The following is a 24,584-nucleotide window of genomic DNA, read 5'->3' on the forward strand; positions in this document are numbered from 1 at the left end:
CATACAGAACCAGAAGAGGACGACGACATTCGCACGTGTGACTCAGTGTGCCAATTCGCACGTGCTTTGACTGTTCTCACGTGTTAAGACTTTTGTTTTTTGGTCGTATACACGATATATTGTGTTGACAATATTGTCCTTTTCTTTATCTTAGTACCATCAACCGGTACCATCAACGACAGAGTAATCGCCCTAAGGGTTTTCTGTTTTCCCTCTAATTTTATATGTTTCTGCTTCTTTTAATCGAATGACCTCTGACATCACTCGTCACGACCTTTTGTTGATTCTCCTTTTTTTTTTTTTTTATCATTTTTTCAGAAAGTACCATCTATCTTAATATCGGTAAACTCCCCAATAAGTGGAGTTTATGCCCTGAAGTTCTGAAACTCTTCTGGGGTAGACGAGATATCCTCTTTCCTTGGCTTTTATCTTCAGAGGCTATTTGGCTAATGCCCTCAGGATCACAGTAACAATAGCTTCTAACCCGAAAAAGAAAAACAAAGATAATACTGAAAATGGCTTTTGCTTCGTCCTCTTCCTGAAGCCGACAAATGGATTTTTTTCTTCGCAAAAGGAACAAAAAGTGGATGAAATCTTTGAAACGAGTCCAGGAAAAGATAAAATTCCTTATCGTGGCAGAAAGAAAAATTAAGAAAGTAAAAAGTCCACTGCTCTTACATGGCGCAGCAACATATTATACTGCATTGCGTACGGAGAGGAGAACGTAGAGTTGTTGCCATCTCTCTCTCTTTCGTCGTATAAGTTAATGTAACTTAAATGAGGTTTCTGCGAACCATCTTTGTCCGTAATTTTTGTCCTGAAGGGCTGCGGCTTCACAAGGTGGAAATCTGCTTTTATTAAAATTAACTCGTCTTTTGATTCACTTTTTATCCTTCCTCGTTTTCATGTTATTCTCCAATTGCTTAGTACCAAACATTATGACAAAACCGGAGCTTTTCTCCCTCTGGCTAGGAATTTTTCAGGTGCTCATGCAAAATAGCGTGAAAGATGGAAAGGAGAAAACAATTTCGATGCCCATCTGCTTTTTGATGCCTTTTCTTCAATCCTTTCTGGGTTTCTGGTGAGTTGAAACTAGCAATAATTTATGGTTTGCTGTTGCATCTTTTGGCCTGTAATGGCGTAAAATCTTCCGCGTAATTCTTTTTAGGATCGTTTTGCCCCTTTCTTTCTTGGAATGTTCCTTCGCCGCAGATAACAGAAAAAAAGGGATCTCGGATTTTCTGAACTTTGTTGTTTTTTTAGATTCGTCCTCGGATTAAAGGACATAAGGGGGCCTTCTCTGGGGTTGTTCTACCTGCCTCTGAACGTTTTTGGGGACTACGATCTCATAATCCAGACCTTTCATCCATCCAAAGGCCTTTGCTCGACGAATCTGTATATTTCTTATCTGTTCAAGGTAAGCTTCATGATCGAATCCCCTTTATATTTATATTTAATCTATGTGGTGACTCAATTCATTAATGAACATGCATGGTTGGAAGTCTTCTTCTTTCACGGATTTCTATATATGTCAGTTTTATGGTTATAGCTACAACCTGGTGTTGGATTAAGGAATTTAGATCGTCTTGCTAAACGTTTGGTAGGTAGTTAGGTACGTCTTGTTCATTTCTTCTTCTTTTAATTTTCTTTGATCACTCCAGTTCTTTCGATTGAATCCAGGACTCTGTCAAGTCAGTCTATATTCTTTCCGATTGAGGCTATGGACACAGAAAAAATTTGAAATCATTTCATTCTTCAACCCATCTTCAGTTAGGCCTGGGATTCATGTTATTTCAGCAGCATTATTAAACTTATTTTTGCTTCATTTTGTTTAATATATATGCTCACGATGTGCTTTCCTTGTGGCCAATGAACAGTTTTCTTTGGCATAGGCCAGTTGAGAGGAAAGCAATCTGATCCTTGTGGTTAAAGCGGTATCTTGTGAAGCATAGACTTGTTTTTCCAATCAGTTTCGTTGTTCTAGTGTGTGTTCTCTCCAGATTTGCTACTGTTCCTTCTGGAACTATGTTTTGATAGCTCTATCTTACTTCAGTGTTATAGAAAAGGGAATTCCTTCTTGTGTGTAATGTTAATAGATATAGGTGTTTTATCTCCAACTTTCCTAGTCTGAGATAAATTTGCATGCAGTAGTGTTCTTTTTTGGTGATAGACTTGTTACAGATGCAGAAATATTTAGTTCGATTTTGGATTTTTATTAAGTTATTGACTATTTTTTTAATGCTGTACTAAGTAGTTGTCTAATGTATGGAGGTTCCAAATCTCCTTTTTTTTTTTTTTTTTGTTCTTCTTAATACTTTGAAGGCCCAAATGCTAGTCTAGTGAGCTTAACTACATTTCTTGTGAGATGTTTTGTGATTTGAGTGGGTTTATATGGGTGGGTTGAGCTTCAAGTGGCAGCACATATTTATTTTTATTGCTAATGCTTGTTTACGTTTTTATCTTTTTATCGTTTTTCTGGTGTTGAAAAATTGCTTCTTTGTAGTTACAAACTTAATACGTATGTCAGTCCTTTTTTCTACTTTGATGAATAAAGAACTGACATGATACTATGTGAAGAACAAGATGACCTTTCTTTTGTGTCAGTAATAGGGGTACTCAATTTTATTGCCTGTTGTTTGGGATTTCTGTGGCCTTATTTTGTTCCATTAAGCAATAATTGCACTTTTGGGAAATGTGCAGGCAAAAATTTTCTGCACTATGTGATAAAATCTCATATTATGGGTTGGCTAAACAAAATTTTTAAGGGTTCTAGCCACAAAATTTCTGAGGGGCAATATCATGAAAAGTATGGAGAAGACATAGTTTGGAACGAGCCTGCTAGTCCGGTAATTACTCCTACCAACCCCCTGTACTTGAGCTAGCTCTTTTTGTTTATGTTCTCTCTCTTTTGATCTTATTGTTAATTGATACAGGATGGCTTGTCTGAGGTTGAAAAAGAAGATATAGATCATGCCATTGCACTTTCTTTGTCAGAAGAGGAACGAAGAAAGGAAAAGGAAATTGTGACAGGTGAGAATATCCATTGTTTACAACCAGATTTTGTCTTTACCAGTTTTGATACTTAAAAAGGAACCTGATCTGCCAAAGCTTATTGGCTATTCTTAAGTTATTCATGAAAGGCCCTGGTGTGGGTTTTGTTTCTCACCCTAATAACTGTCCCTTTTCGTCTTGCATTTTAACTTTCACTGATGCAGTTTGTTTTGCTTGTCTCAGATACTGCATCTCATTTGGAGGAAGATGAACGAATAGCCATAGCTCTTCAAGAAAGTCTGAATGCTGAATCTCCTCCTCGCCAACTACCCCATGACAATGGCCTTTATTTTCCACCAATTGCTTTTCCTTTTTCATCAGGATTCAGGTGTGGGTTCCTTGGAATAATATGCATCATATAGAACTAGAGCCCTAGACTTTCCTCGGTTGATGAGTGATGTTCTATTTGTTTGAAGTTTGAATTTGTAATTTATTTGTTTTTAGAATTCATCGCTAACTTATGGACATTTATTTGCTAGTGTTTTTAACAAATTTTTTCCATCAAAATTCTGGTATTTTGTGTTTCTAAGAAACATCTAACATTCTTAATGTACTGTTAACTTATATACTTGTTTTTTCTTTAACAGAATTTGTGCTGGCTGCAAAACTGAGATTGGTCAAGGACACTTTCTTAGTTGTATGGGGGCAGTTTGGCACCCTGAGTGCTTTCGCTGCCATGAATGTAATTTACCTATTTCTGATTACGAGGTATAAACATCACTTGAAATGTTTGGATATCTTCAAGAAAATGTCGTTCCATTAATAAAACAAAAGTCATTTTTTAAGTTTTAATTTGATTTCTTGATGTGATTTCTTTTGTCCAGTTTTCCTTCACATTGATCTGTTCTTTGCATAGTTCTCCATGTTAGGAAATTATCCTTATCACAAATCTTGCTATAAGGAGCGCTATCACCCTAAATGTGATGTGTGCAATCAATTTGTAAGTTTCTAATCCACATAAGATCATTAGTGTTTCCATGGTCTACTTTATAACTCTCTGTGTTTGTTATGGACCTTCACTCACAGATACCAACAAATGCTTCAGGCCTCATAGAGTACAGGGCCCACCCATTTTGGCATCAGAAGTACTGTCCTTCCCATGAACTTGATGGAACCCCTCGGTGTTGTAGTTGTGAGAGAATGGAGGTACAACGCAAAACATGTATTGGAACTGTGAATCGGATTTTCATGTATTTTTTAATGCTTGAACATTTGAAGCTTTGGCAAACAAATGTTGCAGGTGAGAGACACTAAATATGTCAGCCTGGATGATGGTCGGAAACTCTGCCTTGAATGTTTGGATTCGGCAATTATGGATACCAGTGAATGTCAACCTCTTTACCTTGATATACAAGAATTTTATGAAGGCTTGAATATGAAAGTGGAACAACAAGTTCCATTACTTTTGGTTGAGAGACAAGCACTCAATGAGGCTATGGAGGGGGAGAAAAATGTAAGTCATGCAGAGAATGTTATAAAAAGGTGAAGCTTTGTCACTCTCTTTTCATTTTTCTTGTTTGTTTCCCCTTTGTGAGCAGGGGCATCACCACCTACCAGAGACGCGAGGGCTCTGTTTGTCCGAGGAACAAACTGTCAGCACTGTAAGAATCATCATACATAATCTCAAATTATGCATTTACAGATGCTTTTCTTCTCTTGAGTTTTCCTGATCTTATTTTTCAATCTTTTAAATCCAGATCTGGAAGAGGCCAAGAATGGCTGGTAACCGTGTCATTGACATGATCACAGAGCCATATAGGCTTACACGTCGATGTGAAGTGACTGCCATTCTCATTTTATATGGGCTCCCTAGGTGGTCCTCTCTCTCATCATTTTCTTGCTTACAAGGTCTTTTTTTGTTTCGTTTTTGAATGTTGAACTCTAGTAAAACTTGAACTCAAGTCCTTGCACTAGAAACCCCCCATTGCATATGAAACCTTTTTGACACATTGATTGATTAGTTTGTTTTTAGTGTCAATTTAGGTGCCATACTCTCAAGTTTCTACTGTTATGCTGTGGAGGGTGGCAGACTGTTAAAATTGCATATCTTATTTGGAATTGTTCTTTCCATCAAAAACCTCATTTGTATGCTCCTCCAAGTACAGGTTACTTACTGGATCCATCCTTGCACATGAAATGATGCATGCATGGCTACGTCTTAAAGGTACATTCCCCATGCTGATTACTGTCCAAAGCTGTGATAATTGAACGAGTCATTGCAGTATTGAATGGATGTGAAACTCTAAAACTGAGAGATATCTGCTCACCTTCACTATCTATCTGATGTTTAAATGCATATTAGACTTATTCCTGAAATATTTTTATGTTACTATTTGCTCTTCTTTCAATCAGAGCTAAGGGTGCCTTATTTATGTGAACGAAATCATTCTGGTATCTGTTATAAAAGATGAAGGCCACTTTGGTAAAAAAATCATCTCTGTGGGATGGAGTTTTATCCAAAAATCATTGGTTGATTAGCTTGGTTTTAGTGTTGTCCATTAAAGTCAATTGGGTGTACCTCAAAAAAAGTCAGTTGGTTGCCATACTTTCAATGCTCTACTGTTATGCGGTGGAGGGTAGCAGTCCTGTGAAAGTAGCAAGCATTATTTGGCTTTGTTCTTTCCTTTATATCTGCAAAGCTTTAATTTGGCAACATCAAATTTGATTCTGCCAGGTTTCCGAACTCTTAGCCAAGAGGTGGAGGAAGGTATCTGCCAAGTTTTAGCTCATATGTGGCTTGATTCGGAGATTATGTCGGGCACAGGGAACAATGTTGCATCGTCTTCTGCATCCTCAGCAGCTCCCCCTTCTTTAAAGAAGGGCACCAGGTCCCAGTTTGAGAAAAAGCTTGGGGACTTTTTCAAGCATCAGATCGAATCAGATACTTCTTCAGCTTATGGAGATGGTTTCAGGGCAGGGAACCAGGCAGTGCTCAAGTATGGACTCCGTAGCACACTTGACCATATCCGGTTGACTAGCAGCTTTCCCTATTGACGTGATAATCTATTATCAATTCGGGGTTTTACAGATCAATTGCCTTGGTCCTCTTATTAGAGTTTAGGGCCGATTTGTAGATTGAAAAAATTATATGTATATCAAGACCCACAAGTAAAAGTTCTTCAAGTCTCTCACACGTTTGAGATGGGGCTTCTTTGTTGGGAATGACTTTGCACTGTCGGGTGAAAGTGGGTGCAGCAAGTGAATAAGTTCAAGATTTTTCATATGGGAGGCTGTCATGTGGTCTTCTTAGATGATATACACAAGTTTCCTCAGGTAAATCCTCAGTTTTCAGTCAATTTTAAGAGGTATCGATCCTGATGTGGTGGAGAGGGAAGTGAGAGATGGGGAAGGAAGAAAAAAGAAGAGAGGAACCAAAATGGCATCTTGTCTCACAGCATCAGCTAAGTTATGACTTTGGCGTGTCAGTTCTAGAATCAGTCGATGTAACTGATTATAAAAATAAATTTACATTGCTTGGAGTAGAATGGGAAATGTTTCTCTGCTACTACAAGACTGATAGTTCCCCCACCTTACCACCTTAAAATACTAGTCTCAGCCAGATAAGAGTTTTATATGGTTGGTCACATCCTACTGTCTGAACAACCATGCTCATGTTTATAATGATAGCAAGTAGTTGTACCAAATGGAGAGGGGCTGCCCCCTTTTTCTGATGAGGTCAGGAAGGGTTCTTGCCACTTGTAAAACAGGATTTTGATAGAGAAGAAAGGATTGTGCATACCTGTAAATTGATGAGGTATGCAATCAAAAAAATAAACTATAAGCCTAGAATTTATATACTCCAAGTAAAAACAACTAGAATTAAAATGTAGACATACCTTTTGATGACGGAGTTTAAAATTCTGATATCCGAAAAAAACACACAAGTCTTTTGGCATTGATATTTCTCTATGGAAATATTGAATTGAAAAATGGTTTCTTGGGTTAAAAAATAGAGTTATGGAGATTTCTTTAGAGATATAATTATCCATATAAAGTATCGTTCTTGATGACATAAAACGACTAAAAAAAAGAGTATTTTGTTGTCGCTCAAATCTTTCTTATTGTCTGACCTTAGATAGAAGTTGATTTTTTTTTTTAGTTTCGTAAATATGTGTAGTATGGAGGTACGAACATCAGGTAAAAAACAAAGGAATTGAGACTAGAAAACATAAATGAGGAAAAAAGAATAGAAACATAAACTAAACAGAGATGATAGATAATACACGTATCACATTATCTTCATGGGTTGATTGATTCAACTCATAGAAATTGTTCTGATGTCATGTTGAATTTTTGCAAAATGAAAAATAATTCATTGACTTATTTTATTTGAGTAGATTGGACCTTTATTTATAACAAACAAACTTAAACTACCCAAGTCCCAATTACACCAAAAATAAACTTTCTAATCATAATCAAAGTAAATAAGTACTTAAGATATCCTAAAATAATTAAGAGACTCTTAACAAAGTAAAAATTTGAAACTACTAAACTTCCTCCTGGGCTATAACCCTTTCATATGAAACATATTTTCATGAGAGTCATGAAAGATTTTTCATATTTATTTTTCAACAAATACAATCTCCTTTTTTTTCTTTGTCTACTTATTGGCTTCAGCCTAGGTGTCTTCATTGAAAATATAAAGAACAAATAAGTGGTTAGCCCCCAATCAAAGGTTATCTATCTCCCCAAAGAGGTTCTACCCATGGCAGAGTTAAAACCAATTTGGGTTCTATCCCTTTGTCTCATTCTTACTTTGGTCTTGTTAGTATATATATGACAAGTATTCTCTTTTAAATTAAAACAATCCCTTTGTCTCATTCTTACTTTGGTCTTGTTAGTATATATGTGACAAGTATTCTCTTTTAAATTAAAACATGAAGTGAGCGATTAATTACTTAGGTAAACTTTATTGAATAACTAGGTAAACATAGTTACTTAAATGAGTTTAGATTGTTTACTAATTAGGTTAGTGTAATATGACTTTATGTGTAAAATATGGATAAATTTATTAATGTTTACTTAATAATTCTATAAAGTTAATTAATTAACTCCCTTAAGACAATCGAGTATATAAGTAATTAAGTGCAATCTATTTGGAGTATTAGGTTAGTGTAAATAACTTTTTATACTTTGGTGGGTAACCTAGGGTTACCTTTGGGTGTAACTATTAAAATCAAGGAACCAAATATAACTAATAGTGTAATTATTATTTAATATATTTTATTATTCATTTACTTATTGGTTAATAAAATGTATGAAAGAATTTTCTAATTTAATTTTGTAAAATATTTTTATATTAATTATGGAAATATAAATATATCTTAGTAAATTATTGAAAATTATCAATTGTGAAATAAAATTTGAGTAAATATATAACTAAAATTAAAATTATAAATTATGAAAAAAATAATTTTGTAGCAATTTTCAAATGAAGAAATTGAAAAAAATTAAATATATTTTAATAGTAATACAATAAAATAAAATATTTTAATAAAAAAAATTTATATTTATATTTGAAATTATCAAGTGCTATCAGTTAGTTTATGTATAAACTTCAACTTTCATTGGCAAGCTCTTGAAAAGATAATGAGGTATTTGAAGAAGAATCTAGGGCAAAGATCATTATGTAAGAACCACGGAAATTTTAAAGTTTGGGATTTCTAGATGTAGAATGGACAAATTCTCGTGATGATATCTACCTCTAGTTTGTTTATAATGGTTGGTGACAATCTAGTGACTTTGGCATAGTAAAAAACAACGTATTGTAACTCAGTCCAATGTAGAGACCTATAACGCTATAACACAAGTATTAAGTCAAATGTTATAGCTTTAATTTTTACTTAAGTTGGCTTTCTAGTGGAGATCCCTACACAACTTTAGTGTGAAAATGAACAACTATTCTTATTGCTACATATCCAGTGTTTCATGAAGGGACAAAACATATTGAGATCGGTACCATTTTAATCGTGAGAAACTTATGACTGGAGTCATTAGTATGTACTACATTTCTTCCAAAACAAACATCTTCATCAAAGCATATGCAACAAGTATACTTTAGCATTCATGTTTCAAGCTTAGGGTATTTGATGTGTTTGCACTACCTACTTGAGAGGGAATATTAACATAATATGACGTAATTTGGCCATCGAGTCTTTTATTTTATTGTCTCCTTAAGTGGTCAAGGGGAACTCGTGTAACTTTTTCAAGACTCATTAATATAAATTAAGGAGAGAGGAGCTAAACCTAATTAGAAAACCTAAAGGGGGAAAGCTTTCTCTCAAGCCTTAGAGTTCTCTCTCTTCCACTATCTACTCACCTACACTCCTTCCTTCTTTCTCTCTTTCTCTTCCTCCCGTCTTCTTCTTCTTCTCTTTCGATCTTCTCCTTTTACCACTAGCCTCTATAATGGCTTAACCCCTAGAATCTAGCTATCAAATTCTCCTAATATTGCTTGTTATTTTGATAGTTCACTTTCTCTTTCGGTCTTCTCCTTTTACCACTAGCCTCTATAATGGCTTAACCCCTAGAATCTAGCTATCAAATTCTCCTAATATTGCTTGTTATTTTGATAGTTCGCTTACGTGAATTAGAGATCTATAGCCATTATGGTTTCTAGAATATCTTGAATTTTTATTTGTGTACATTTGGTCAAATCCTTTGCTTTGGGTTCGACTTCTTTATTCTCAAACAACTCTTTTGTGGGTCAAATCCTCTCTCTGACACAAATATCATATCTTTTGTTCTTTGCAAAAGTCAACTCCTTTTTGTAGGGACCAAATCCTTCATGTTTAGTACCTTCAGTCTACGTTGAGTCCATCTGTGTTGAAGAGTGTGTATGAAAGAGTCTTACATGACTCTCTCAGAAAGAAGTCTCATAAGGCCATAATTAATATGGTGAAGTATTAATTAAAAGTATTTTAGTTATGGTAATCTTCTATTTATGTTCACTTATTCAATTTTTTTAGGTATGATCCTTTAATGTTCAACTTTGGGGTGTAATTGTGATAAAAGTAATTTAAGTGTCATTAGATTCTACTTGTTTCCTCTACTATAAATAAAGGCTCATTGTACTCAAATTACAACTAGTTAGTGAAGTATTTCTCTTTTCCAGAAGGGTTTTGTGAGTTGACTCGATTAACCTACCAAGATATATGATCATTTTTTGGTTTATTATCGCTAGTAGTTTAGGTTTATATTTACCTTTTTTTTCTTTCTTTCCTATCCCTGTACCTATTGTTTCCTTAGCGTCCAAACCTCCATACTAAACTTTTCATATTACAAATTATATGTGGATGAAACGATATTTGAGTCTAATTTCTAATTCAAAATGAATTTTGGCAATTAAAGTTTTATACAAAGAGACATCAATATTTGAAGCATCAAAGGTTAGAAAACAAGGGAGGTTCGAGTAGCAGCAGAAAGCTTCAACTTTTGAGGCATTTTATGCCATCAAGAACGAGACCCTATATATAGAATTATATGTTAAAATAAACATATGAAATTATATTTTCTTACCTATCTAACCAATTCTCAATTTAATTTTTCTAGAGGTAGATATTAATATCGGAAGAGTAAATGGTCATGCTAGTTAAAGAAGAAAGAGTACCAGTCTGGCCAGATTACAGAGTCCAAAATCTATCAGATTATTTATCATAAAATAAGTAGATGTTATAAATAAATATTATACTTGAATGAAATTTATTGAATTCTAGTTTCATAAGGAGTAAATTTCATATCAATTTGATCTATATGTAAGAAGATATTCACATAGGAGTCGGCAAGGGTCAAGTTACAAAATGAAGCAAATCAAGAGGTCTTAACAGATTCAAGAACAAATCTTTTTTTATCCAATTGAGTATCAAATTAAAGCTCTTTGAGTCTAGTTTCTTTAAAAATAATTTTTTTTTGTGATTCTAAGTTATATTTTGAGAAATATCGATATCAAAAGTACCAAAGGTCAGTGTTGCCAAAAATCTCTCCGTTTCCTTTTTCTCTCCTATTATCTCTCCATGATTCATTTTCTTCCAGAATCCTAGGTTTTTAGCCAAAATTTCCTTTTAGTCAGAGAGTTTTGGTCAGAATTAATCACTTCATGTTGTGCTCATTCAATGAATGTAATATCCTACTTTGATGTTGTTTTCAAGTTTTGCGTTTTTGTTACTTGGTTGTATATGTTCCACATTGTCAACTTCGAAAAATTGTGATCACCATCTAGATTCATTTGGAAGCATGAGTGGTACATAGTCGTTCCAGTTAAAGTTGTTTTCATCAGTTCAGAACAATCCCTAGACCCACTCCCTAAAAAGTATAGGAGTGTGCCCAATATCCAGCTCTAGTCAAGTATTTTGTTCTTCACCCAAGAGGTGGTTTATGTTTGAGCAACCCTTAAAAAAATGAATAGTCTCTTTGTTGTGCCCTAAAGTTGAGCCGCTTTTTCGCCTTTAAAATTGATGAGAGTGTGTTTTAGATTATGACCATTTTGATTGATGTATGAAACTTTGTCGCATGACTAGGAGTGATTTTCTTCTCCCACATTGTACTTTTTTCAAGTTGGATCTCTATATCCTTTTTTATCCCCAGTTTGAGGGAAGCAAAAGAAGAATTATAAGAAAGAGGTATTTTGTTCCACATGTTGTGGTAATTTTATTGTAACAAAAATATTCAAGAAATGGGAAAAACAAAAGATAAAGAATTTGCATCTATGAAGATTTGTTTTTCAACAAAAGAAGATTGGAGACCAAAAAATATTTTTATTGCAAATTGAAGTTATAAACTCTAGCTTAAGGGGGGAGTGTTGAAGAGCGTGTATGAAAGAGTACATGATTCTCACAACAAGAAGTTTCACAGAGCCAAAATTAATATGGTGGAGTCTTGTAAGAGTCTCACAGATGGAGGTCTCTTAGAAGAGTTCCAGTTAACGGTGTTTTAGTTATATTAATTTTCTATTTATGTTCAACTATTTAATTGTGTTGGAACTTATCTGTAAGTGTTACTTCGGGTGTAACTAGGACAATGATAGTTTAATTGTAATTGGATTATACATGTTTTCTCTATTATAAATAAATGCTCATTGTACTCAAATTATAACAAGTTAGTCAAGTGTTTCTCTTTTCTAGAAATTCAAAAATTTGATGTAATCAACTTCTATATACACATTCTTCCTACAGAAGTCAACTCCTTAAGTAATTAAAACTTATTGTAGATCGGGTTTGACTCCTTGTTCTTTGTAGCTAACTGTATTGGGTCGATTCCTTCCCTATAGGATCAACTCCTTCTGGTGATATTTCTGAAGCTGGATTACATGTGTAAGTACTCAACTCCATATTGATGTACTTGACTACATGTGAATATGGATTTTACTCTACTTGTTCCAAACTGCTTATAGTTAGACAAATGGGATAGTCATATTGATTTCCATTATTTTGTTAGACCAATGGTACAATCATATTGATCTCCATTATTTTTTAGACCAATGGTACAATCATATTGATCTCCATTATTTTTATGATAATAAAATAGGTAACTTGAGAGTGTGCTACTAATGGTGTTATCAGTGTATTTTAGACAGATGACTTCCAACACAAATATTATGAGGTCAAAGGCAAAAACTCAAGACAAAAGGATGATCAATAAAGTTACCAACTCATTACCCCAAACAAAAACACATTGAATATTACTGTTGTGAAGAAGAACTTACATAAAGAAAAAGACCGCAGACATGGAGTCAAAGTCAAATAGAAAATCTCAAGAACTCTAGTTCATAAATAGATAGACTACTAAACTTTGATTTTTTAAGAACATTTATGTTATGGGGCTTTAGGACTTGAAATATTTCAAAACCATGTTTTCATCGAATGCATATAAATATTTTACAATGGTGAATCCCTTAGAATAGCCTATATAATGCTTAAATGTCAAAATAGTACACTGACATATGGCATGATCTATCAACCTACATGAGCTTGATCGCTCATCCTGAATGCAGTCTGGCATAACTTATGAAGAATGATCAATCGTCTAGAATGCTACTAGAAATATGCTACAAAGCATGATTGATCATTTCCTATGTATAATTGATTAATTGAATTGGGTTGATTGATTAATGAGTTTTGAAAAAGGTTAAAAAACTCATTGATTGATGCCATCATTGATCAATAGGCTTAGGAAACTTAAAAAATATAGCCATCATACATGATTGATCGATCAACGCTTTTTTAATCCTTTTGGTAATAGGTAAAATATGACTAATTTGGTTGGAAAACTTATAAGTAGGCCCCCAAATTTGTAGAGGACTAATATTGTCATACAAAACCTCTAAAAATTTTACCCTTTAGAAGAGAGAAACCTCAAAATTTCCCAAATCTTTCAATCTCTCGTCACTCTCTTTGCATTCAAAGTTCCATCAAGCTCCTACACATTTTAACTATTGTACTTAAAGTTTTGGAGGCTTGGATCTCACTTGGAGAATGACTATCTTTCTATTAAGAAAGTTGTACGTTTGTTTTATTCCTTGTATTTTTAACTTTCTTTTGTAGAGGTTCTCTAGTACCTTAAAGCTAGAACAATTGACATTCTAGAGATTGAAATCTAGAAAGGCAGTGCTAACTAGAGCTAAAATCTGGTTTGTATTGAATCTCTTGGGGAGAGATCAATTTTTATAATTGGGGATTACACGTGGCTTAAAGAGAGTATGAAATCTCTTTTTATTTTCAACTAATAGAGCGAATTAGTAGAATTTCCCCAAGAAAAGGGTTTTGTGAGATGATTAACATTAGGGGAATATTGAGCACAAAAACTCATTGTTTCCAATACTGTGTGCTTGTTTTATTATTTTCCAAACTTTACTTTTTTTGCATTCTATGCGTTTTAATTTTTTAACTTAGAATCTCAATTCACCCCCCTCTTGATAAGCCACTTGGGCCAAATATTGGTAGCATCTTTTAAGCTACCCATTTATATGAATTAAGATGCTACTAGGTGGTGTATACTTTTCCTAGACTAAAATCATTTTTTCTGGTGGGGTGAGACTTAACCTATCATACTTTTCCCCCTCTTGATAAGCCACTTGGGCCAAAAGTTTGTTTATATCTTCCAATAGTTGGAAAATCAGTTCAGGCGTATTTTAGTCACTTTACCTCATCATTAGATTTATTTCTTTATGTTATCTTGTTACTTATGTTTAATTATGTCTATGGTTCAAGTTTCATGTGCATAGGATATATAGAATGGGAGAAATAAGGAGATAAGTCAATAAGTGTAAGTGAAGAGCATTTTTATAATTGATCAAAATCTCATAATTAAATAGACATAGGGGTCGTGCATGACCCCCAAGGGGCAGCTTAAGTAAGGTTTTTTTTTTTCATTCTTTCTTCTCTCTCTCTCTCTCTCTTATTCTCTGCTCATCTCCTTTTCAATCTTTGATTTTTAATGGTATAAGAGCAATAGATCACATCTGGCACATCTTGGGTTGTGCGTCATCTACCCATATTCCTTTGCCTGCATCATCCCATTCACATCAGCCCTAATTAAGGGTAGATTGGGATTATTGTTTTAGAAATTGAGATTTATGTATCGATTTGAGTTGATTGAAGTGCGCACATCATATTTTTTGTCCTAACCCTAATTTCTTGAGGTGGGGCCCACATCAGAGATCTACAAGAAGTTATTGGGGAAGTGAAATTATGTTGATTTGTGATCCTATACAAAAAAAACATGGTTGTTTCAGGTGAAATATATGCCCTATATAGAGAGGTTTTGGGGTTAGAAGGAAAAGATACAATTGTTATCACTTCTGAGAGGTTGATGGGATCAAACTATCTCAATTGGGCCAAATTAGTCAGAATGTATTTAAAGGCCAAGAAGAAGATGAAGTTTATTCATGATGATCCCTTAATTCCAACTAATGATGATTGGGAAGTAGAGGACAACCAAATTATGATTTGGATTGTCAATAACATTCTCTACACTGAGAAATAAAATGATGAATTGATATACTACAAAGGCTATATGTCTTTAGAGTCTTTATATGCTCAGGTGAGAATCTATCGCAACTGTATGAGTTGTATATAAATTTATTTGGATTGAGGAAGGGAAATAAGATAGTTATAGAGTTCTATAGTGCCTTTTTGGGCATTTGGCAAGAGATCAACGTGTATCATCCTTTCACTGTAGATGAACGTGAATTGAAAAAATAGCATAATCAACTACTTGTAACAATGTTTCTTGATGGTTTGGGTGTTGACTTTGATGAAGTTAAGGCTCAAGTACTAGCCTCATATGAAGTACCTAACTTTATCCACCACCTTTAATAGAATTATGATAGATCAAAAAACAACTGTACCCAAGGGAGTGAGGGGTTGGAAAGTTGTTAAGATGATGGAAGCGACTACATTTAATACCTTGAATTTTGTATCTACTTTAACAAAATCTTCTAGAGTTTGTGCAGGTAGTGGCAGAGGTAGAGGTAAAGATGGCTTAGGTCAAGGTGATGGTAAACCTGAGAGGAAGTGTACCCATTGTGGATGAACCAACCATTACTTAGATAGGTGTTGGATTAAATCTGGCAAACCCATATGGGCCAACTCTACTATCAATGATGGCAGTGGAAGTAAACCTGAGAGGAAGTGTACCCATTGTGGATGAACCAACCATTACTTAGATAGGTGTTGGATTAAATATGGCAAACCCATATGGGCCAATTCTACTATCCATGATGGCAGTGGAAGTGAACCTGAGAGGAAGTGTACCCATTGTGGATGAACCAACCATTACTTAGATAGGTGTAACTCCTATTACACCGGGAGCCCTAGTGAGATGCAATAGTTGCTTTAGCATCAACTACAAATTGTGCAACGTATGGCTCAGATTTCAATTGCATCCACTTTTGCATTTGTGGCTAATGCTTCTATTCCTACTGCCACTGTGATGAGTTCAAGTACATCTGCTTTCCATGTGTGTCCTTCACTATCCTAGGTTCTTAATTCAAGGGCCATGACACATATGTTAGGTATGTCATCTTTGTTTTCTAACCTGAAAGGAATTCTTGAATATAAAGCACACTAATCAAGCTAATGGCTCTATTTCCTTAGTTTAGGGAGTTGGTACTATCACTCCTGCATTCTTTTTGTCACCTCAATCAGCTCTAATTGTTCTTAAGTTTCCCTTGAATCTATTATCTGTAAGTCAGCTAGCAAAGTGTATGAATTGTTCCTTAATGTTCAACCTTATTCATTGTGTTTTTTCAGGATCTCATGAAGAGGATTAGTTGCACTAATGAGTTAAACTTTGTAGTATCTAAGATTAGGTCATCCATAGCCAACAAAACTAACTCAAATATTTCTAAAGTTTCCTTCAAGCCTTTCTTTTAAGTGTGAGTCGTGTCAATTGGGGAAGCATCACAGGAGTTTGTTTCTAGTCGCAAACCATACAACCAGTTAGTTATTTGAGATTGTACACTCAAACGTTTGGGGTCCTTGTCTTGTAACTAGTCATTTTGGTTAAAGGTATTTAATTTTGTTCATTGACGATTTTAGTAGGTGCACTTGGATTTCTCCTTAAGGAAAAGTCTTGAGGCTTTTGATGTATTCCATTTTTCATTGATGATTTTAGTAGGTGCACTTGGATTTCTCCTTAGGGAGAAATCTTGAGGCTTTAGATGTATTCCGTTTTTCTATAATGAAATAGAGAATCAATTAATTGCCCCAATTCACAAATTTAATACTTTTTATCAAGACCAAGGGATCATTCATCGAATGTCTTCCATATTCACTCCTCAACAAAATAGAGTTGCAAAGTGTAAAAATCATCATTTGCTTGAAGTTTCCTGTGATGATTCATATGAATGTCCCAAAAATATATTGGGGTGATGATGTTCTCACTGCTTATTTTTTTATCGTAGGATGCTTATTTTGTCCTTGATATTGAAGAACATAAATGGAAGAGTCTAACATGACTCTCGTAGTAAGAAGTCTTACATGACTCTCGCAGTAAGAAGTCTTACAAAGCTAAAATTAATATGGTAGAGTCTTACAGGAGTCTCACAAAAGAAATTAATACCTGTAAAACTCATAGAAGAGTCTCATTTAAAGGTATTTTATTTATATTAGTCTTCTATTTATTTTCAGTTGTTTAATTGTTCTAGGACTTATCTTTTAGTGTTTAATTTTGGGTGTAACTGGGACAAGAGTAGTTTAATTGTATAGATTCTACTTGTTTCTTCTATTATAAATAGATGTTCATTGTACTCAGATAACAACAACTTAGTGAAGTATTTCTCTTTTCCAAAAATTTAACATGATATCAAAGCGGGTTCTACAAGTTGACTTAGTCAACACACAGATAATAAGATCTTTTTTTAATCTATAATCTCTAGTAGTTTAGGTTCATATTCTAATTTTTATTTCTTTCTGGTTCCATTAACTTTAATTATTACAAATTTTATATTGATGAAAAGATTTTTGGGTCTACTTTCTGAATCAAATTTTTTTTGGCAATTAGAGTTGTCTACAAAGAGAAATCAATATTTGAAGTAGCAAATATCATACCACAAGAGAAGTTCGAGCAACAATAAAAGCTTCAATTTTCAAGCCTTTTCATACCATCAAGAATGAGATTTTAATTATATATAAAAAGAAATATCTATCAGTCTATTTTCTTACCTATCAAACTAATTCTAAATATGAGTTTTCTAGAGGGAGATATCGATCTCAGAAGAGTCAATGATCATACTACCCAAAGAAGAAAGAGTACTCAGCTCGACCAGATTAAATAGTCCAAAATATATCAGATTCTTTCCCTCAAAATAAATTCATTTTTTGAAAAAATAAATTTATTTTTTGAAAAAAAAAAATTTATACTTGGATGAAACGTATGGAAGTCCGATTTCAAAATGAGAAATCTTCATGTCAATGTTATCGATATTTAATGTGATATTCGCATTGGAGTCCGCAAGGGTCAAACTACAGAACAAAGAAAATTAAGTGGTCATAAAAGATTCAAGAATGAAGTTTTTTATGTCAAATTAGGTATCAATTTAAAAAAATTTCAGTCTAATTTCGTGAGAAATAAACAATTGTGATTATGAGCGAATATTTTTGGAGATATTTGTTGAAGACATTCAAGTGGTATAGCATATAATTAAGAGAGTGAGTGGCATAGGTTATAATAAGTTACAAGTTGAGAAATATGTTTTGACTTTCTTATGCACTAGGGCATTGAAGACCACCTATATAAGTAATATAGTGAGGGGGAGGAGGGTCATTGAGTTCTTCTCTGAACCCTAATCTTCACCCCAACACGTCCCTCCCACAAGCTCTCTTCTCTTCATTTGCTCTTCTCCCTTCTTTTTCTTCTTCTCAATCTAGTTCCTATGGATTAAACCCTAGAATTTAACAATATCAGACGATAAACCATTGGATGGATTTGGCGTCTTGATTGACTGATTGGAGAAAGAGACTCGACAATTTACCATCAAAGTTAGTTATCTGTACTAGAGTTCCATGAGAAAGAAGATGTTTTTTTTTTCTTCCTCTTGATCCCGATCAAACTGGATCATGAACAAATGTTGGAGAACCTCCAACTGGATGCTAGTTGGAAACCGGTGAGGATGAGCGGGCGGAGGCAAGCCACATCCTTGAATACGTAAAAAAGAGATCCCGAAGCATTGAGAACAGGAAGTGCTATTCTTTTATCAAAAGTACCAAAGATCATTTTTTTCAAAAATCTCTCCTTTTTTCCTATTTTCTCTCCTATTTCCTCTCTATGCATTGATTTGAATTTAGTTTCCATTTCTCCTAAAATCCAAGTTTTTTAGCCAAATATCGTGTTTTGATGTTGTTTTCAAGTTTTGCGTATTTGTTACTTGGTTGTGTATCTTTCGCATAGTTAAGTCCAAAAATTGTGGTCACCCCAAAAAAGTTATACTTGGCCAAATCTATTTAGTTTTATCGTTATAGTTTCCCCTAGTTTTTTTTAAAAAAGAGTCACTTTGGAAGTATGAGTATTGCACAGTCTACTTCTTCCGGTTAAAGTTGTTTTCCTCTAGTATTTCTTCAATTTATCATCTTGAGTTTTTTATTTGACCCACTACCTAAAAAGTATAGTAGTGTGTCCAACATTTATCTTGAGTCAAGTCTTTTATTCTTCACCCAAGATGTGGTTTGTATTTGAGCTACCTATCAAAAGTGAATAGTCTATTTGTTAAGCCTAAAATTGGGCGATTTCCCCGCTTTTTAAATTGAGTGGGGTGTGTTTTAGACTATGACCGTTTTGACTGGTGTATGGAGTTTTATTGTACGGCTAGGAATGATTTTCTTCTCCCACATAGTGTTGTGTCCAAGTCGGGTCTTTATGTCCTTTTCATCCCCCAGCTTGAGGGGGAGAAAAAGAAAAAAAAATACAATAAAGAGGTATTTTGTTCCATATATGGTAATTTTTATGCTACCAAAATATTCAAGAAAGGGGGAGAACGAATGATGAAGATTTAACATCTATGAAAAAAATTTAGCCAATAAAGTTTAAAAACCAAAATTGAAGACCAATAATCATTTTCATTGCAAGTTGAAGTTATAAACTCCAACATGAGGGGGAGTGTTGAAGAGCAATTATATAAACGTCTTACATGACTCTCACAGTAAGAAGTCTCATATGGCCAAAATTAAAATGGTGGAGTTTTATAAGAGTCTGGCAGGAGGAGGTTTCATAAAAGAGTATCAGTTAAAGGTGTTTTAGTTATATTAGTTTTCTATTTATGTTTAGTTATTCAATTATTATAAGACTTATCTTTCAGTGTTTAACTTTTGGTATAAACAAGGGTAGTTTAATTATAATTGGATTGTACTTGTTTCCTCTATTATAACTAAATGCTCATTATTCAATCAATAAACAAGTAAGATAGCATTTTGATCATGTCAAGAGTTCAAAGCTATGAGTACCCTTCCAGAGGAAGAGTTATAAGAGTCATCTTGAGTAACAAGTCATGCATGATGACTTTTTAGTGCTTGTGCAATCTTTTTATTTCCAAATCAACATTTTATTCATTTAGATTCATCAAAACCTTTAGGCTATATTTGGAACACAAAAAGTGGAGAGAAAAGAAAGAGAAAAAGAAAATAAAAGAAAAAAGATTTATTTTCTCTCGTTTGGATGCCCATGGAAAATGAGAGAGAAAATGGACAAGAAATATAATTTCTCTTGTTTGAATACACATGGAAAATGAAAAAATAAAACAAAATTAGTAATATTTTAAATTTTTGATGATTAAGATTTTCTCTCAAGTTTCTATTTTTTTTCCTCCCCAAATTTCATCATTTTGTGAGAGAAAATTTATTAACTAAGAGAGTGATTTTCTCTATTTTTTTTTCTCTCAATGAATCTCTGTTGGCAAACAACAGAAAATAACTCTCAGGTGTTCAAGAGAGGGAATGAGACAAGAGTTGATTAGAAATTTAACTCAACTCTATATACCTTGAGATGTACAATGGTTTAAAAGATCTCTCGGAGAGAAAAATGAAGAGCATGTGAAGATTAACATAGTCATACAACAAACACAAATACAAACTCCATATACATGCAAAGCATCTTCGTGATTGTAAATTATTCTTCTCCACTTATTTTACAAATAGTTTGATTTGTTTTTCTCCTTCAAACTAGTTGCTCCCTGTTTTCTTTCTGTTTTTCTTCTCATTTTCTATATGCACCCAAAGCACAAAAAAAGCTGGGAAAACAGTGGCAAGTCACCTGAAGCTCTCTGCATTTCTTTGAGTAATTTGCAATGTCCACATCATGGGTGGGCATAAGCAATTCTTGTGGTTATACAGAAATTGTCACAGGTATAGCCTGATGCGATCCCTTATTGGCTGGCGACATATGGGGCAAGTTGATAGAGAGTTCCCACATTCTCGACAAGTCTGCAGTTCAGAAAGTGATTTAAAATTTTAGTAATGGAGGAGATCATGACACAACTAAACCTAAGACAGAATTCAATTTTCTTACCATGTGCCCACAACCAAAAGCCAAATCCTTTGCATTGCTCAGGCAAATTGGACACACCTGAGAAAAATCAAACACTGTAATGCTACAGAAGAAACCGCATATAACATATTTAAGCGATTTGCACTCATGGAGATCAAGCCAATGGGTTCCATTAGAACCATCATGCTTAGAAAGCACAGCCTGAACCTCCAAATGGGCTTATTAACTGTCAAAGGTGACATTCTTTAAGAAGTGAAACAATCAAACCCATTTTCTTGAGTTTTTAAGAGACGGTAAGATGAAACATAATTTTTGCAGGTAATTCTTGTAAACTGGTGTACTGGTGGTTGTTTGAAAATGGCACCATACTTGGGTTGAACCATCAGCAGGTGAATCCGTGGGCCTGCCTGTTGCTCTTGATGGTTGACGCAGGTGAGCAGAAGGAATTGGAGGAAGTCGAGGCATTATTCTCTTGGTTTTCCCAGTCCTTCGTCTTCATTGAATTCACAAGAAAAAGATTTTAGAACATGAGAACCCAGATAAACAGAAGAAACAACTGGTTGTACAATGCTCCTGCTTACCCAAGAATATGAAATTCTTTCACTGCTTTATATTGGAAGGGGATCTCCATGAGTGCTGCAACAGCAAATGCAGCTTCCTTTTCTGAGGTGCTCACATTTTTAGTCATGATAGAAGTGAAGTTAACGAACTACACAAGAATGAGAAGAGTTGATCTAAACTTGTATGTAAAAGAGTTTAGCTACTGTAAATGCAGCATCTTGGTTTTCTAAGGTATCATGATACCTGAAAGTTATCAAAGTCTCGTTGAGGAATTTTATCATCAAACTTCCGCATGTCTTCCCATGGGCCATCTCCAACACCCACCAAGACAATTGATAACGCATAAGAACTAGTCATGCAAGCAGCAGTAAGCGTTCCAGTTTTAAGGTTTTCAGTCATGAAGCATCTATATGCATCAAAGCCCTGAAGACCTGAACAGTTTATCTCATCAGAAGCTAGAACATTTCAGGGAAAGTTTTATTACCTAGCAGAGACAATTGCATTTATAGTGTCTCTTTCCTGCTTGCTTAGATCTCCTTCTTCTGTATCACTGCTTCTTGTGACCTTTTCACAGGAGAAAAGAACTAAAAATTTGCACGAATGATTGGAAACAAAACGAACAAGTTTGTTGGGAATGACCTGCCCATCAGCGATAATCACCAAAACATGATATTGTCCACCGCTTTCCTCAACAATGTCTATTGCAGCCTCAATAATGGGTCCAAAGGAAGTCGGGCCTTCCAAAACACAAGGTCGAAAGTGTTAACAACAACTGAATCCTTAAAAAGAACGATTTTAGGGACACGTCTATTACCTTATTTAATCAGAATAGATGTTTGAAAATTACTTTCTATTTTCCAACAAAAGTAGTCTTCTATGATAGTATAAATCTAACAATCAATAAGAGTGAAGAGGCAAGAAAAGCAACACTAATTCGTGGAAGATTAAAGAATGATTTTAACTTATCAAACCAAATAAGCCCTTATTCAATCCAAGGTTGGTATTTGGCAAATGGCAACAAGAATTTGGGAAAGAACAAGACAAACAACTGACCTGAGAGCTTCACATGAGGTACTATCCCTCTATAGCAAGCCAAAACTTCTTCAAATCCATCGCAAGGTCGGTGATCATCGTGGAAGCTGAAGACCCCGTTATCATGCGTTGTTACTAACATACAGAGAAATATTAAGATGAAGATTCTCATGGTTATTTACATTAAAAACCAAGAAAAAACGAAGCTTAAAGCAAATGCTTACCATCACCAAATCCAAAACAGGGAATGAGATGATCTTCATCAAACGGGGCGAGGGCTTTGCCAATAATTTGAATGGCTTTCTCATACGGATTAGGTGTAGAACCGATTGCGTGCAAGCTTTTTTTATTGAATGATTGCATTCCTTTTCACATTAAAAGCCAACATTAGCCCCTTAAATTAAAACAGGAAATACTAGTAACGAAGAGTAAGGGACGCGAACAACAAACCAGTCCACTCATTGCTTTTAGTGAAATCAATTCCGAGTATAAGATTTGATGATTCCAGACCCGCTTCCTTCAAGGCATCTGTGACCTGCATAACCAAAATGCCATGTAAGTAAACGAAAAGTGTAGAGAAACAGAGCGGCTACACAGGCGCCTGTAGAATATCAATTACACTGGAGTTTCTATGACTGCAATGAACGCCGTTTACCAACGTTGTAACTTGTATTGAATGATGATACGGAACAAGGTTAGGTTGGCCTTAGTTGTTTGAATGGGAGAGAAATCAGAGACTTCAACGGTTAACAAGTTTTTGCATTGTTTCGCTTTTCCGTTAGAATATTTACATGAAGTTTGACATAAAAAAGAGGCTTAGAAGTAGCAAATTCCCGAAATTACATAGGAGTCGTTAGTTTAGACAAACATAATAAAATATATATATAATTTCCAATCCAATTCGTGAGTGGGTGTAGGTGACCATTGTGAAGTTGGGTCAAAGGCATATCCTAAAATGATTAGCCGACTTAGAAAAAAAAAAATCAATTAATAAATTCAAGATTATTTTGCTCACTAATCCATATAGGACTATTTCTTAACAATCATGCCCTAGGGTGACATGAAAATAAGGAGAATAGTAGATCTTCTTCTTTTACTTGATTCTAAATGACAACCAAAGGCCGAGTGAACTTTTCCCTTTCTAGAAAATGAAGAGAGGAAAAAACTTCCTCCAATTAGAGATTTTTTTTTAAAATTTTTTAGTGTAAAAAAATAACATCAAAATGACACATCCTAGCTAGATCGATAAGTAGTCAAACCTAGTTGATCTATGTTCAACTTGTCGACCCATCACTTCACTCACCCAGTTTTTACAAACGTATAAAACATCTAAAAAATTATTAAATACATACTTAATTTCTTTAACTGATTAAGAGTAATTTCACAAGAAAAGATTGGAAACTTTAAAGGTAATATCTTCATAAATAACATTTACCTTTGTTCTATGTAATATATGTTACATAGATAAATCCTTTCAGTAGGGATTAGAGAGCTGATCCAATATAAAAAATCATTTGGTATGAAATATGTGAAACGCTATCTCAACGGTCCGATAATGATCAACGACTATCTCAGTCGTTTCACATGTTTCACACCAAATGACTTTTCATATTAGATCAACCATATAGGTCCATATATTCATGTCTACTCTAGTAAGCGTATACAAATTTTGATTGCGTTTTAAACTAAAATTACCTGCCATGCCAAACAACAACATTCAAGCAGTACTACGCGTCTCCGCGAAACAAAAGGGAAAAAAGAGGGTGAGCAACTCACTCACCTCTTCGATCGAGGTGAACGTATCTGGTATATAAGCATATTTGGATCTTCTGCTCTCCTTCGCCGGCTCTCTCCTCTTGACGGACGGCGGAGATGCTCTCCTCATCGTGGTCTTCTTCTCGTAAGAGTCATACCTCGATATGCTTCTGGTAATTGGTGACTGTGCCTTCGTTCGCCGACGCCGCAGA

General features: G+C 34.5%; 2 protein-coding genes across 2 annotated transcripts; one reads left to right on the forward strand and one right to left on the reverse strand.

Moving 5' to 3' along the window:
* Positions 1 to 1,263: 1,263 nt before the first annotated feature.
* On the forward strand, positions 1,264 to 6,768 carry LOC137952862 (protein DA1-related 1-like). The gene is made up of 12 exons (XM_068799949.1): positions 1,264 to 1,417; positions 2,701 to 2,846; positions 2,934 to 3,030; positions 3,235 to 3,379; positions 3,639 to 3,759; positions 3,908 to 3,991; positions 4,078 to 4,197; positions 4,292 to 4,504; positions 4,590 to 4,652; positions 4,749 to 4,864; positions 5,157 to 5,215; positions 5,726 to 6,768. Exons 2-12 carry the CDS (start codon positions 2,739 to 2,741, stop codon positions 6,043 to 6,045), a joined length of 1,446 nt encoding a protein of 481 aa, XP_068656050.1. The 5' UTR covers positions 1,264 to 1,417; positions 2,701 to 2,738; the 3' UTR covers positions 6,046 to 6,768.
* A 13,763-nt stretch (positions 6,769 to 20,531) lies between these two features.
* LOC137952949 (E3 ubiquitin-protein ligase RGLG4-like) lies at positions 20,532 to 24,568 on the reverse strand. The gene is made up of 11 exons (XM_068800081.1): positions 24,398 to 24,568; positions 23,068 to 23,152; positions 22,842 to 22,982; positions 22,639 to 22,752; positions 22,225 to 22,322; positions 22,070 to 22,149; positions 21,829 to 21,934; positions 21,606 to 21,733; positions 21,394 to 21,517; positions 21,046 to 21,102; positions 20,532 to 20,960 (listed from the first exon to the last, which is right to left on the reverse strand). The coding sequence occupies exons 1-11, from the start codon at positions 24,500 to 24,502 to the stop codon at positions 20,877 to 20,879; spliced, it is 1,122 nt and encodes a 373-aa protein (XP_068656182.1). The 5' UTR covers positions 24,503 to 24,568; the 3' UTR covers positions 20,532 to 20,876.
* Between the last annotated feature and the right edge of the window lie 16 nt (positions 24,569 to 24,584).

This window comes from Aristolochia californica, unplaced genomic scaffold, assembly GCF_029961685.1.
Source record: "Aristolochia californica isolate CCGP_79_NKW_82.1479 unplaced genomic scaffold, dmAriCali1.0.hap1 SCAF_16, whole genome shotgun sequence".
In the NCBI taxonomy this organism is placed as follows: Eukaryota; Viridiplantae; Streptophyta; class Magnoliopsida; order Piperales; family Aristolochiaceae; genus Aristolochia; species Aristolochia californica.